The sequence below is a fragment of the Mesocricetus auratus genome, unplaced genomic scaffold (assembly GCF_017639785.1).
Source record: "Mesocricetus auratus isolate SY011 unplaced genomic scaffold, BCM_Maur_2.0 Super-Scaffold_100025, whole genome shotgun sequence".
Classification (NCBI taxonomy): domain Eukaryota; kingdom Metazoa; phylum Chordata; class Mammalia; order Rodentia; family Cricetidae; genus Mesocricetus; species Mesocricetus auratus.
This window is the reverse complement of record NW_024429206.1, coordinates 16,628,721-16,645,424: the sequence shown is the minus strand read 5'-3', so window position 1 is coordinate 16,645,424 and position 16,704 is coordinate 16,628,721. Positions and strand designations below refer to the sequence as shown.

At 42.3% G+C, this 16,704-nt stretch overlaps 1 protein-coding gene across 1 annotated transcript; it reads left to right on the top strand.

Moving 5' to 3' along the window:
- Positions 1 to 3,642: 3,642 nt before the first annotated feature.
- Positions 3,643 to 5,561, top strand: LOC121133916 (Y-linked testis-specific protein 1-like). Its single transcript, XM_040731133.1, has 2 exons — positions 3,643 to 3,767; positions 4,530 to 5,561. The coding sequence occupies exon 2, from the start codon at positions 4,607 to 4,609 to the stop codon at positions 5,393 to 5,395; it is 789 nt and encodes a 262-aa protein (XP_040587067.1). The 5' UTR covers positions 3,643 to 3,767; positions 4,530 to 4,606; the 3' UTR covers positions 5,396 to 5,561.
- The last annotated feature ends 11,143 nt before the right edge of the window (positions 5,562 to 16,704 follow it).

Sequence of the window (16,704 nt, the reverse complement as noted above, 5' to 3'; positions counted from 1 at the left end):
CCTCAACATCAATCCAGATACACTGAACCTCCTGGAAGAGAAGGTGGGAAGTACCCTTGAACAAATTGATACAGGAGACCGCTTTCTGAACATAACACCACTAGTACAGACATTGAAATTGAAAATTAATAAATGGGACCTCCTGAAACTGAGAAGCTTCTGCAAGGCAAAGGATACAGTCAACAAGACAAAACTACAGCCCACAGATAGGGAAAAGATATTCACCAACCCCACATCTAACAGAGGGCTAATCTCCAAAATTTACAAAGAACTCAAGAAGCAAGTCTCAAAACACCAAAGGATCCAATTATAAAGTGGGCTACATAGCTAAATAGAGAATTTTCAATAATAGATTCTAAAATGGCTGAGAGGCACTTGAAAAAGTGCTCAACATTCTTAGCCACCAGGGAAATGCAAACCAAAACCATTCTGAGATACCATCTCACTCCTGTCAGAATGGCTAAAATCAACACCACTAATGATGTGGAGAAAGGGGAAAACTCCTCCACTGCTGTTGGGAATGCCAATTTGTGTAGCCACTGTGGAGATCAGTATGGAGATTCCTCAGAAAAAAATGGAAATCAGCCTACTACAAGATCCAGCAATTCCACTCTTAGGCATATACCCAAATGAAATAAACTCATACAATAAGGACATCTGCTCAACTATGTTCATAGCAGCATTATTTGTAATAGCCAGAACCTGGAAGCAACCTAGATGCCTGTCAACTGAAGAGTGGATAGAGAAAATGTGGTACATTTACACAATGGAATACTACTCAGCCGAAAAAAAAACAATGGAACCCTGAAATTTGCAGGCAAATGGATGGCACAAGAAGAAACATCCTGAGTGAGGTAACCTAGTCACAGAAAGACAAACTTGGTATGTACTCATTCGTGTATGGATGTTAGACACGGAGCAGGCCAGAGAGTCTGGGAAGTAGGTAGGACCCTAAGAGAGATATGCATGATAACCCAGAGAAGAGTTATAGGAGGAGATCTCCTAAATGGATTGGGAGGGGGATGCTGGAGGGGAGGGCAGAAGGAGGTGGAGAAAGAGAGGAGGAAGAGAGAAGGGGAGGAGAGGACATGAGGTGGCAAGAAGGTTGAGCCAGGGTAAGAATAGAGGAGAGAAGGATGAGAGATACCATAGTAGAGGGAGCCATTACAAGTTGGAGAAGAGACCTGGAACTAGTGAGATCTTCACATATCAACAAGAATGACACCAACTGGCATTAAGTCTCCCCATAAATGCTCTCCCATGATAATGAGATTGATGACTACCTTATAGGCTATCCTAGAACCCTCATCCAATGGCTGACAGAAGCAGAGGCAGACACCCACAGCTAAAAACCTAATTGAACACCTGGAACCCAGTTGCAAAGAGGAGTGATGAGCAAAGGAATCAAGATCAGGCTGGCAAAACCCACAGAGGCAGCTGATCACAACAAGGAGGAATAACTGTACCCCACACTGATGACTAAGAGGCCAGCATGGGATTGATCCAAACACCCACCCACCAAGCCCCCCCCCTGATCCTGGGTGTCAGAGAAGAGGCCTTAGCAATCTACAGGACCTTGGAGAGTAGAGCAGTATTTATTCCTGGCATACAAATAGACCCTGGGAGCCCATTCCACATGAAAGGATGCTCTTTCAGCTTTGACACTTTGGGGAGGACATAGGCCATGCCGAGGATGATATAACAGACTCTGAAAATGCCTTATGGAAGCCCTTACCCTCCCTGGGGAGCAGAGGGGGAATGGAGTGGAGAGAGGGGTTGAGAGGATTGGGAGACTGGTGAGTAGGGGAGGGATAGGCAACAGAGAGTAACATGGGTAAAAAGTCAAATAAAGGAAAAAATAAAAAAATAAATGACCAAGATTCGTATTGGGTTTCAAAAACAAAATAATATCAGAGAAACAAGACAGCTGAACACTAGCTTCTTATCTCTACCTAAGACTGAAAGGGCTGATCCAAACAAGCTCTTCACCTAATCTGAAACTGCTGGCTCTCCTCAGTGTACCTGGAGAACGACTACTAGAGAACTCATACTGACTCCTTGCTCCTGTCTCTTAAACACCTCTAATGCTGAGAATAAAGTTGTGAGTTATAATTCTCATTGAGATTGACACAATATTGTGTAGATCTGGGTGACCTTGGACTCAGAGATCCATCAATCGCTTAATCCCGAGTCCTAGAAAAAAAATATATGTACTACCACCTCCTAGTTTCTGGCTGCCAGGATTAGAGGTGTATATCACCACTGCTTGATCTCTGTATCTTGAGGCCAACTTTGCTTTTCTGAATCCTCAGTCAATCATTAATAAATCATAAATAATATATGACTACATCTATCATAGGTAGTGTCTACTTCTGGCAATGAACAGGGGTCCTAATTAATTTTTATGGTCAATGTAACACAACCTAGAGACAGCTAGGAAGAAGGAGCCTCAAAAGAAGAATTGCCTCCATTACATTGGACTGTAGCTGCATGTGTGAGGAATTATGTTTTATGATGGTGGATGTGGGAGGGTCTAATCCACTATAGGCAGAGTCACCCCCTAGGCAGATGACCCTGGGATTGTATGAAAAGAAACCTGAATGAGTCTGGGTTACAAGCCAATAAGAAGCAGCCGTGAGTGTTCTCTAATTCAGTTCCTGCCTTCAGTTGGGAAACATGCTCAGAACAGAGAGAGAGACTGAAGAAAAGGAGAAGTTACACTCAGAAAAGTGGCCAGACTTCAAAAGTTGCCCCTAAATTGGTGAACGCTGAATTAAGACACTAAAGCAGAAGGGATTGGAGAGCGAGAGGATGGGCAGGGTGTACTGGGGACAGAGGAGGACGCTGGGAAGGATCCTTTTGAAGTTCTGAAGAATTATGTGGCAATAAAGTACCCTCTATAATTTGCAAGTCAGTTTAATATTTGCCAATACCCAGTATTCTGTCTCCCCATATTTCAAAAATTGAATTACCTCATCTATTTCATCCTGTTTTGCAGCATTTGATCTAGTAAATTCCTTGTAACCAGAAGTGCTGGTGAATTTTAAAGACGTATAATATATGACTGGTTCGTATCAGATTTGTCATGCATTTGGAAGCAGGCCCACAACCTAATTTTTCCTCACTCTTTGCGAAGGATCCATGATTCATGATTGCCATTATCCTCAATACAAGGTATTTAATTCTATAAATTCCAGGTTTGTTTCAATAAATATGGCCCTCCTCTAATTATGGGTTTTGATAAAGCTAATTTTGGTGTGTTATACAGTGGGCAGGCCCGGAGAGACTAGCAACATTTCTGATATGGAGAATGGCTTAAAGAAAACCTTCAGATATGTTGGTGACTCAGAAATCAGAGACTATTTCACAAAGAAAAGAAAACACAGGGAGTGACTTGCTTGGACAGAATGTGACTCGAGAAAGTCATCAGAACGTTTGGGTGGGGATTTATTTGGGTCTCAGTACAGGAGGCCCTAGGAGCAGCTTTTAGGGGTTGGATGCTGGACATTTCTGTGTGGAGCTAAGGAAGAAACAGGCCTATGAGGTGTTGTATGACTTAAGCAGAATTTCGTGATGTCACAGAGCAGTGGGCGGAGTTTGAGCATCTACATCACTACGGGTTAGAGATTCTCTGGAAGGTGGGCTCACTTCTTCTCAGTCGCCCGAGGAAGCAGGTCAGCTCCTGAACCTCGCAGCTGTCCAGCAGACTTTTGGCGCTTGATCGTTTTCAGAAGACAGAATCTGGACAACTAGGACATTGTCTTTGGGTAAATATGGTCTGGAAGTAACTGGGACCTCTGTAGTTCCTTCATAACCCTTGTGAATCTACCATGTACGTTGTTACTGCCTCCCACGTTTGGTAGCTACGGGGATGCACTACGCCAGCCATTCTTCCAAGTTCATAACAATATCAAATTCATCGTTCCATACGATGACAGTGCTTCTCTTGGTACCTATGTGTTTTAGAAGATACTAATTACTTCTAAATGGCTGCTGTTGCCTAGACAAATGTCTCTCGCTAAAGCGGGGCTCGCTGTACTCACTGCTGTAATGTGAAACTCTGAACGTCTTTATATAATAAACCGGGAGAAGGAACAAGAGACACAATACAGAGGGCCAGCGCACAGGGGGCCTCGTCACTAGGTATGTGGAGGGGTGTGTGCGGCCAACTAGCTCACGGATTGAGGGTAAAGGAGAGGTGTGGCCAACCTACTGGTGCCTTGATGACCCTGCTAGGGTTCCACTTACTTAGGAAACAGACATACCACTACCCCACCCACCCCACCCCCACCGCCCACTCCTGCCCAGTGACCGGGCCAGTCAGGGAGAAGTTCCGCAGCAGAGGCACACTTCTTCCGAGCAGAAGCAACATGCTTCTGAGACTGCTATTCTGAGATATAGAGAATCCTTTCCTAATTTCGCTATTAATTCATGAAGACAAAACCGGTTCAGCCCCGCCTTCTTCACCTGCCCGGAAGTTCTTGTAGATGAGTCCTCAGCCCAGCATCCTCCCCTTCTTGTTCTTGCAGGCACTCGTATGGCAGAGGCACCTGTGTTCTCTCTGGTGTGAGCCCGTGGGCTCTTCAAACCCACACAGTGGGCAAGCATGAAGCCTAAGAACAGAAAGATCGCCACAAGAAAGTGGACCAGGAGTGCTGTGGCCAGCCGCACTAGGTCTGCTTCCATGGCCATGATGTCTCTGAGTGAGACGGGCATGCCATCCCTCCAGAAGCAGAAAAGGGCCAGGCCTCCCCAGGCCCTCAGTAACATTATCGGATGCAGAATTTCTCATGAATGGAAAGAAGGCAATGAGCCAGTCACCCAATGGAAGGCCATCGTTCTAGACCAACTGCCAACAAATCCCTCTTTCTATTTGGTGAAGTACGATGGGATCGATTGTGTCTACTGCCTGGAGCTCCAAAACGACGAAAGGATTTCAAAGCTTAAGATCCTGCCTAATAAAGTGTCATTTCCTCAAGAGACAGACAACTACCTGGAAAACACCTTAGTTGGCAAAGCAGTGGAGCACAAATTTGAGGGCAAAAATGGCTCCAAGGATGGGTGGAGGGGGGTGGTCCTGGCCCAAGTGCCCATCATGAAGACCTGGTTCTACGTTACCTACGAGAAAGATCCGATCTTGTACGTTTACCAGCTCCTGGATGACTACATTGACGGTAACCTCCGCATCTTAACAGATGTTTCTCCAACAGAGGTGAAGTCAGAAGTAGGAGGTGGTGCCTTTACAGGTAGTGCTGTACAGTACACCCAAGGCGACGGAACCGAAAAGATGGGCAAGGTCATCTACCAACTTCCAGCCATACCTTCCGTCCATTTCATCAAGTTTGATGAGGACACCCATATCTACGTCTATGATTTGGTGAAAAGGATCAGTTAAAGCAAAATTCACCAAGTATGGGGAGGCAGACATATAACGAATAGAATTTCCGGGGGGAGGGGGGATGATTTTCCTGCAATATCGGATACCTAAGGGTCTCTGATAACTCTGGTATATTTTCCACTGGAATGGGTTTTGCCATAAAAATAAAAAATTGTGTCCATGATTTGTTGTGGAATGGAATTAATTGGGTGTGTCTGGTGGATGGGCCAATCAAAGAAGAAAGGTGTCAGCTGAGGGTGGGATCAGTACATCAAGTGTCACAATATGCTACAAATGCAACAGGACTCAGCTGGTCTGCTCTGCTGAGGGAAGGAAGCTGGGGGGAGACAACATGGCTGTTCAGGCAGCAGTGTAAAGGGGCCACAGAGAGGTAGACACTCTGGGGGAGGGGTGAAATTTGATGGAGAAACATGCAATTGGGAAATGAGTGAGAGATAACAGAGTGAGGTCTTGACACTATAAGGGAGACAGATAAAACTGGTCAGCGAGGGACACAAGCATCGACTCAGAATTATGGGAAATTAGATTTGAATGAATAATTATTATAAGGAAGACATCTTGTTTTAAAGTATATGGGTGGGGGACAGGGTGTGTATTGGGTACAGCTGACAAAAGAGGCAAGAGGAGTCAGGTCCCTCAGAGCTGGAGTTTCAGGTGGTTGTGAGTCAGTGGACATGGATGTTGAGAAACAAACTCAGGCCCTCTGTGAGAGTAGAAAGTGCTCTTAAGCACAAGCCATTTCCCCAGCCTCCTAATGTCATCTTTTTTAAAAAATCCAATATTCAAAGGCAGAGAAAGGACCAGAATAAAGGCAAGAAAGATGCAATTGATGGTGATCTGGGGAGATCTAAAGAACTCATAGAGAGAGGAATAGAGAGCAGTGAGAACAAATGAATTCCAATATGAAATGACTGAAGGAGTTCTCTACATTTGAGGGAAGGGGTGTGAAACAGGAACAGGGATTTTCTGGAAAGAGTTGAACTATGTACCAACCCATAATGGCTTCCTTAATGACAAAGAACATGTCAGTCACTCCAGAAAATGGGTGTGGGATGAGGGAATCCAACAAATGCTGGGATGAGTTGAACTCGGGTAATAGCCATATTGATTTCTTTGACTCTAACACCGAACCCATGAGTCAACTAAGAAGATGGGTGTGTGGCACGTGATAGGGTAAACTGAACTCAAGGGCTGACTTCCAAAAATTTATAAATAAAGGGACAAGAGACACATAGGCCTCTGACACAAGGAAACTGCAGATCCTCTGTCCTTCCAGAGCCTAGGGCCAAAACAGAACACAAACAAACAGGAGCCACTCCCCAGCTTTCTAATTGCTTGTATCTTGGAAACTGTTTGGCCACAAAAGAAACTCTAAGGGGGACCAAAACCTCCCCTCTAGTCTCAAGGATATAGTTCTGAAAACTATTGGTATCTATGTGCAACAGGCCACCTGCAAGTAAAAACACAATGCCATAGAAACCACAGAATGTTCCTTCTCAGCACTGACCAATGAAAATCAGTAGTACACAGGTATTTCATGCCAAAATATGACTTTGAGAAATGCTCCTAAGTGTTGCCAAATATCAACCAACCAGAAACCAACCTGTACCTACTGATGTAATCCCTTAACTTCTGTCTGTAACTTCTTTTATCTATAAAACCCAACAGTAGAGACAGGGAACTTCACTCTGTCTGGAGTATGCTGTGACAGCTACCCAGATGGGGTCCCTGTTATCGGTGTATGAACAATCATTGAAACTTGCTGCTGCAGTTTACTTGTCTGTCTTTCTGGTGGTCTCTGGGGGCTTTTAAACTTGTGCACAACATTTGGGGGCTCGTCCGGGATCCCCGGGAGCCCAAGATCCTTAAAAGTTTCAGTTGCCGACCTGACAGTTAATATTCTGTGTTTGTTTGCTTCTGTGTTATTTGTTGTGGGGCCTGGCAAGTTCTGTGTCCTGAATTCTGTGCCAGGTTTGTGATTTTACATTTCTGTGATTTTTATATATTTCTGGTTCACCCGCAGGCAACTTGAAATGGTCAGGAACAGATCAAAAAGACCTTGGTAGACATGGAGGAGCTAAAAGACATCTCTGCTACTTGGTTTTTGTCTGGGCGAGAATCCCACCATCTGAATCTGAATTTGGGAAAAAATCTGGCTAATTAATACACTGTCTGAATCTGAGTAGCTACTGGGGATTTTACTTCCCTATTGTGAATCTGAAACTTGCAATTTTTTAAAGATGGGCACCTTTGATTTCTCTAAATGCTGTGTATATTTGTTTCTTTGTCTTTTCTTGTCTTGATGATGCTGACCATAGGGACCTGACTAGGAGGAGACCTAACATGGGACAGATAACCTCCTCCTCTATAGATCTCTACCTAACCCATTAAAAGGACATACAACAGGGAATCTGGGATCATGACTAAAACGCTTGGGAAAAATTTTTTTCTTTCAGGAAAACTGGCTGTCAATGACAATGTGTGTTCACCAACACTGCTCCCCTTTCCACCTATTCTGTATACTTTATACTTTTACTTCCTCAAAAAATAAGAAATAATAGTCATTTATGGCAACTACACACAGTAGCTCCAATAAAAGAGAGATCACCCTAGCTGCTGGCTGCAGACCTGTACTCATCTGGTGCCTGGTCACAGTCTTTCTCTGCTACACATCACCTTGGGCAGCTAACAGCCAATTCAAGCAAAATGGCCAAGGTACATGTTTTAATGGGTTAACATAAAGTTGCCATCTATATGTCCTTAGTAATAAGATGCCTTTTCATGTCTTTTGCCGATTTTCTACTTGGATCATTTGTTTATGTCACTGTTAAGTTTTACATAGGTTCTGTATCAGATGTGTGGTTGCTTAAACTTTTTCACATAACTTATATCAGAAAAACGTACCTACATTTTACCAGTCTTTCATGCATGGCCAATCACTGACAAAAGAGATATGGGACTTGGAGTGTACCTCAGTTGGTAGAGCAAGAGTCTCCTATTTCTGACTTGTGCCTTCCCCTTTTAAGAAACAATAAAATCCACTCTGTTAATTAGATATTTCTGTTCTGAAACAATTTATATAAACTTTATGATTTAATAGTCACCCAGGTGATGATGGTTTTAAGGACATATAAGATATTTTGTGTTTATACTCTATAAGTTACCCCCTTCCCTCCTCCTAGACAGAAGGTCAATGTAGTCAGCTTCTGCCAAGAAACTCTGCTGCTGGACATAGTTCATTTACCTTTTTCCCTTTTATTTTGGTGAGTTATAGTTTTCTTCTTCACTGGCTCTGTTATACATGGCTTTTTTGCAGAATGTGGTGCCTTGTCAGGGCCTGGTACAGAACACATTGCATGCAATATTCCTGCCTGTTTGTTCCATCTGAAATGGATCTACATTCTTGTCACTGACACTTTTAAGTTACACTGTCTCTTTAAAATGTCCTTTCTGCTATGGACACCCCCATGGAGGGCCTCACCCTCCCTGGGGGAATGAGGGGATAACGGGGGGGGGGGGTTGGGGAGAGGGCACGGGAGGAGGGGAGGGAATGGGAGAGGGGCCTGGAACTGACTTGTGAAGCAACCTCGTTTCTTATCTAAATTTAAACTGGAAAATAAAATATAAAAAAATAATAAAATGTCCTTTCTGTCTGTTAAGGTTAATCAAGTTGATCTAAATAAAACATCCCTCCAAATCTTCGCAGTTTGAATCTAGTTCTCTAGACAGATCCTATACTATGACTGAAGTCATAATAAGTAAAGAAAAAATTATAATAGGGATAAAACTTACTAAGGCTCCTGTATGTGTTTTGGAAGGTTAAGCTTAAAACAAATGGCTAAAATCAAAGTTGTCTGTCCAGATTTACCTAGACAACACTCTTTTTTTGTTTTACCAGACAGGGTTTCACTGTATTGTTTTGGAGGCTGTAGGTCCAGCCAGGCCTCGAACTCACAGAGATCCGCCTGCGCCTGCCTCCCAAGTGCTGGGATTAAAGGCATGTGCCACCACTGCCCAGCAAGACAACACTCTTAATGCTTCCAGAGATCTACAGAATATTACATTTAACATGTTAACTAAAAAGCTTGTCATTTCAGAAAATTCCAGATCCTGATAGTGACTCAAAGTCTCCAAAAAAGATTAAAGACACCTCGATGTCTACACAATGCTGACCAGGGGGCAAGATGCCCCAATGCACACATGCTGCCAGGACCTGGCCCAAAGTGTGAACAAGCAACAGGACATTGGAAAATTGATTGTACACCTTTTGCATAGACAAAATAAGGTCAGTCTTCTCCATATGCCTCTTGCACAGAGAGAAAAACTGTGACCGTATAGGCCTGGAACATATTGATGCTCTTATTTGATATTTCTATCTGCTAATGGAGACTTGGGTGTGGCTAACTGTATATTGACTGTACCCTGTAATTTTAATAGATTCAGAAACTGTTTAAAATTCATCCTTCTCAGATCTCTGATAGTATTAATGGTTAAACTATAGCCAATTTAATAGCTCATTTAATAAAGTTCTGATAAGCTGATAAAATATTCTAGTGTTTTCTATACCTACTTGGAAATAGCCCAACACACCTAATTCCTGGTTGGTCACTGGGCATTTAATGGGTCACAGTAGAACACAGAATGAAAAATCCACAACTTATTTCATCTCCTCTCAATAGAAATGGCCCTTTCCCAAGGCCTGTGAATCTACTCCTTTAACACATGAGATCATAATATCACAAAATAAATAAAGTAAGTCTTGTAAAGAGTCAATGCCTCTCCTCCATAAGCCCTGGTGGCTTCTATGATGGCACTTTGTGAAACTTAACCCCTCCCATGAGTACAAACCTCAGTTACCCCAATAAATATTGAGAACGGCACATTCTCTCCATCATTGTCCTCATCCAGCTGTCCAACTGCCATTCAATTCAGTTATGACCAGCAAACCCTCATGTAGAAATCCAATACAATTGACTTGATCTTTATGGAACAGAGTGTCCTCCTTTCCCAGCTACACAGCAGTCTGGCTCATCTGTAATAAAATCCATTGCAAGAGCTATGACAAATACCAAGTCACAAGACAACCACCACAGTTGGCCCAGCATTTTCAGCAGCTTTATTAAAGCATAATATACAAATACATACAAAAATCCATTAATTTTAAGTGTGTGATTTAATGATATTTAAATCAAATTTACAGCTTTCTTACTTTTTATACTCATTTTCTACTAATTCATGTGATATTGAAGTCTATTAAAATACAGAAGTGAAGTCAAGGGAAAGATCAGAGTGAGAAGCAACAAGACTCTGTTGTCACTCGGACAACAAATATATTGGCAGAATCTTTCTGATGTAACCACTTGAGAATATTGGGACAGCTCTTACCTTGCAGCTTACAGAAAAATGTTTAAAACTTTAAACCATGGTTCCTCCTACATCAAGTCCAGATCTGACCTGGTTTGGTCAGCATCACTAATGGCCATGTGTATGTCAGTCGCCCTTATCTCACTATCACAAAGTACCTGGCAACTCAAAAAGAAGTGGATATATTTGGGTTCACATTTTCAGGGACTTTAGTTCATGGTCACATGGACCATGGAAAGGGGCATGATGGATCATACCTGCTCAGTTCATTGGCAGGAAACATAAACACAGGAAGGGACCAAGGACAAGAAACACCCTCCAAAGCCATGGCCCCAGAGAACAATTCCCCAACAAGCCCCTATCTACTAGTTTCCCCCTCACCCCCAAACCCTATCAAGTCATGAATCCATCAATAGATTAACTAACTCATTGATTAGTTCAATCACTTCTCAGAGATCCATCTTTGAACATTGCACTGGAGGATTTGTACCTTCAACATATAAGACTTTGAGGGACATTTCAAACCCAAATCACAACAGTATTTGTCACATGACACATAGAAGTGGGATCCCTCTGATCTCTACAAGGGAGTCTCTGTCCAGCAGTTCTTAAAGAGGAGTCTCCAGGGCAACAGCATCAGAACCACCCAAGAGCTTATAGAGATACAAGTTCATGGACTTATTCCTCATCCATGAATCAGAAACCTGTAGGGTAGGCCAGCAGGTTGGCTGGGCGGTTTTAAAACTTTGACTCACACTAGAAGCAGCCAGGAAGATTTTAACTATCTCCTGTTTCTGGTGGTGAGTCACACCATGTCCACATTGCATCATATTGTCTGCGGTGAGAAAACAATCTGCAGTCAGTTGTAAAGACCCACTATGTTGGTTTGAATATGAAATGGAATATGTATCACACACACACAGAGAGAGAGAGAGAGAGAGAGAGAGAGAGAGAGAGAGAGAGAGAGAGAGAGTTGGGATGGGGTAGGGTCCTTTTAAAAGGAAACATAGTGAATGTGCACAGGAGGTGCTCTTAATGGCTGCAGCAACTGAGGGCACATCCTGTCAGGATGTCAGGACCCTAAGGGCAGGCCAGTACAGATATCTGAACAATAACAAGATTTCTTTGTAGATATATTTTCTCTGATGTCTACCAGAGATAAAGACAACACTTTCTTTTTCAGTTTTGATTCAACACAGGGCTTCATGGTGTAGCTTTTGTTGGCCTGGAACTCACTAAATACACCAGGCAGGATTGAATTCACAAAGATAATCCTGTATCTGAGTGGCTGGGATTAAATGAGTGACCACCATGGCTGGCTCATTGTTTTTTTTAAGGATTTGAAGTGTGTATCTGTGTGTGTGTATGTGTGTGTGTATGTGTGCATTTGTACATGCTCTCAAGTGTACCAAGTGTGAGTGGTGCCCAAAGAGGCCATCACATCCATCAGTGCTAAGAACTGAACCCCAGTCCTCTTCAAGGCCACTCAGTGTCCTTAACCACTGAGCCATCTCTCCAACACCTTCTACCCTCTCTCCAATCTTTATTTCACTGATGAATTTGCCTGAACACTTTTTCTTTATTTCCAACACTTATTTTCTGTTTTAATCAGTAATTCCCATTTGGTTCTTTATTCGTTCTCCTGTGTCACCAATATTGCACATTTTCTCCTGTTTTGGGAATTTCATGTTGATTCTTGAATCCTAACTTTAGAGCAACTTTTTAGAATACTTTCTGACAATTCTGACACTTACAGCATCTTGGTTTCACTATTGGGGAACTGGTTTTCCTCATCTGCTTGTGATATGGCCAAAGCAAGGCAGTGATTGCCATTTTAACCTTAATGATTTGTCTAAAAGGTCTGCAGTCCTGGTCTTTTCCAAGGTTTTTTCTTTCTGCAGGCATGTATCATGGTAGGGTTTAGCATGTCTTGGCCTGCTGTTTAAGTATTATAACTTTGCAGTTACGTTTTGCTTTTTCTGGATTTGTCTAACTGAATAAAACGGTTTATTCCTCCAGACTGAAAGGCATGATTTTAAAGAGTCTGAATATATTGGGATGTCCTTATCTGTGTAGATGGGTAAGCCAGGGTTTGTGGTCAGAAGAGAATCTCTAGGCCTTGAAGGCCAAGGATCTTCCTAGATCAGGCTTCTTCATGGGCCTCTCATCTGTGTCAACAATTTTATACCATGTCAGTTGACTGTCACTGCTGTATTAGATTAAAGCAGCAGAGTTTTCTTTTACACCTTGAAAGGGAGGGGTCAGAAAAGGGTGCCACTTCCTAAAAATGATGGCTGGAGCGCTTCCTAGACCATGGTATAGATCAGTTGTTTTATTAACTTTTGCTTTGCCTACTGGGCCCTTCCATTTCAGAGGCCAACAGTAAATGGATGGGTCTGTCCAGGCTGCAGCTCTCTGACCTACACACTTGCCCTCCGCTACCCTCTCTCAATTAGAGCCCACATGATAACACTGAGTCCACATCATCTCCAGTCAGCAATAACAACCCAATTCACTCTGCCAGATTTGCTTCACCCTACCCTATGACCTGGCTGGTCAGGATTTGGGGCATTATCACCCATGTTGTCTTGGAAAAGCAGAATAACACAGATTGGGTAGTATGTAATGAAGCGTGGTTTGCATGATTCTTGGCTCATGAAGCTGTGAGCCCAAGATCAAGAGACCATTAACAGAGGGAGACATTCTCTCTGGATGTTGTCATTGCAGAAGACAACCAGTGGGGAAAAGAGGCAAGACAGTCAACCATCTCTCTATAATTGAACTTTCCCTCAGGCTAACAACATTAATTGTATTTTTAGGTAAAGACATTCTTGACCTAATCAGTTCCTCCCAAAGATGGTTATACTGGGGATTTAAATCTTAAGAAAATGGTTTCTGATGAAACATACTCAGATCATAGTGAAGGGTAAAGGTTTAGACAGCTGCAGGGATGAGAGCATTTTCTTCCTACCTCTTGTACCCTTAAGATATCTAGCTACTTCCTCCTCCATAATAACCTGGCAGCTCACTGAGAGATGTGAGTTCTACATTGATTAACACTGTTCAAAGACTGAGCCAACATGCCATGTCCTGTCACCTTTATCAAGCTCAAAATAGTAATAGTCATCTGTGGGAATAAAAATGTGCATAAATTTTAAAGTATCTCTAAACTATAAATCCTTAATTTAATCAAAACATTATTTAGATTCTATTCCTTTACAGTACAGCACATTAAAAGTAGAAGTTAACGGACTTTGTTATGACTTTTGTCAGGTATATACTGCATTTTGATCACCTTTATCCTCCCTGTTATCCTCCTAGTCCACCTGAACACCAGCCCACTGGTCCCCTTCCTCGTTCTAAATACCCCCTTTTATCTCATATGTCCTTTGAATTTGACTTGTTTTATTTCACAGAAAATACTTTCCTGTTCCATCCATTTTGTGAGAACAGCACCCGTCACTGTTACCCACAGATGACAAATAATATATCGTATATCATTTAGGCATTCTTCCATGATTGGCAGCTTAAGTTACTCCATGGCTTGTCTATTGCAACACAATAAGTAAATGACACAGAGATTGATATTGGGGTTCTAAATCAAAATACTATCAGAGAAACAAGACATCTGAACACTAGCTTCTTACCTCTACCTCACACTAAAAGGGCTGATCCACACACAAGCTCTTCACCAAGTCTCAACCTACTGCCTCTCCTCAGTGTACCTGGAGAACTACTACTAGAGAACTCATACTGACTCCTTGTTCCTGTCTCTTAAACACCTCTAATGCTGGGATTAAAGTTGTGAGTTATAATTCTCTTTGAGATTGACACAATCTTGTGTAGCTCTGGGTGGTCTTGGACTCACAGAGATCCATCTATCTCTTAATCCTGTGTCCTAGGATAAAAAGTGTGTACAACCCGCTCCAAGCTTCTGGCTGCTGAGATAAGAGGTGTGTATCACCACTGTTTGATCTCTGTCTCTTGAGGCTGACTGTACTTTTCTGAATCCTCAGCCAACTTTTAATAAATCATAAATATATATGACTACATCTATTGTAGGTAGTGTCTATTTCTAGCAACTAACAGGAGTCCTAATTAATTTTTATGCTCAAAGTGACACAACCTAGAGACACCTGGAAAGAAGGAGCCTCAAAAGAAGAATTGCATCTATTACATTGGCCTGTAGCTGCATCTGTGAGGAATTATGCTTTATGATGGTGATGTGGGAGTTTCTAGTCCACTATGGGCAGAGCCACCCCCTAGGCAGGTGACCCTGTGATTGTATGAAAAGAAAGATGAGTGAGCCTGGGTTACAAGCCAGTAAGAAGCAACCCTGAGTGTTCTCTACTTCAGTTTCCCTCAACAACAGATGAATACCTGGAAGTATAAAAGTAGATAAACCCTGTCCTACAGAGTTGGTGACTATGACTATGATGGGTATATTTTTCTTGAAATTACTGGCTATTTTGCCTTCATCAATTGAAAACTCCCTGGGTTTCTTAATTGTTATTAGATGTTTTCAATCATGGTATGTGTGTGTATGTGTGTGCGTGTGCGCTCTCTCTCGCTCTCTCTCTCTCTCTCTCTCTCTCTCTCTCTCTCTCTCTCTCTCTCTGCAGAGCAATTTTATTAGCTTTTAAAAAATTCCCCATGATAAAATCTCAGTAGGTGCTTCTAGGGGGGAGATGAAGGCGGGGATGTGATAAAAATGACATTTGAGTTGAAACCACATTGAGATTAGCGACAGGGTTGATTCTCATAATGGCAAGAGGTTACAGAAGGGCAGACAAAGAGTAAAACTCACCATATGATAGGAAACATGCTCAGAAGAGAGAGAGACTGAAGAAAAGGAGAAGTTATACTCAGAAAAGTGGCCAGACTTCAAAAGGTGCCGTAAATTGGTGAACGCTGAATTAAGACACTAAAGTAGAAGGGATTGGAGAAGGAGAGGATGGGCAGGGTGTACTGGGGAGAGAGGAGGACGCTGAAAAGGATCCTTTTGAAGTTCTGAAGAACTATGTGGCATTAAATTATCCTCTATAATTTGCAAGTCAGTTTAATATTTACCAATACCAGCCGGGCGGTGGTGGTGCATGCCTTTAATCCCAGCACTCGAGATGCAGAGGCAGGGAGATCTCTGTGAGTCTGAGGCCAGGCTGGACAGACAGCTTCCAAAACAATACAGAGAAATCCTGTCTCATAAAACCAAAAAAAAATATTTACCAATACCCAGTATTCTGTCTTCCCATATTTCAAAAATTGAATTACCTCATCTATTTCATCCTGTTTTGCGGCATTTGATCTAATAAATTCCTTGTAAACAGAAGTACCGGTGAATTTTCAAGACGTTTAATATATGACTGGGCAATATAGGATTTGCAATGCAGTTACCTCAACTTTAGAAGCAGGGCCACAACCTAATATTTCCTCACTCTATGCAAATTATCCATAATTCATGACTGCCATTAACTTCAATACAAGGTATTTAAACCTGTAAATTCCAACTTTGTTTCAATAAAAATAGCCCTCCTCTAACTAGGGATTTTGATACAGCTAATTTTCATGTGTTATACAGGGGGCAGCCCCTGAAAAACTGGCAACATTTCTGATATGCAGAATGGCTTAAAGAAAACCCTCAAATGTGTTGGTGACTAAGAAACCAGAAACTATTTCAGAAAGAAAAGAAAACACGGGGAGTGACTTGCTTAGACAGAATGTGACTTGAGAAAGTCATCAGAACGTTTTGGTGGGGAATTTATTTGGGTCTCAGTACAGGGGGCTCTAGGAGCAGCTTTTAGGGGTTGGATGCTGGACATTTCTGTGTGGAGCTAAGGAAGAAACAGGCCTATGAGGTGTTGTATGACTTAAGCAGAATTTCGTGATGTCACAGAGCAGTGGGCGGAGTTTGAGCATCTACATCACTACGGGTTAGAGATTCT

What these genes read in the sequence shown, in the direction of transcription:
- LOC121133916 (XM_040731133.1), top strand. Translation starts at nt 4,607, where the DNA reads ATGAAGCCTAAGAACAGAAAGATCGCCACAAGAAAGTGGACCAGGAGT.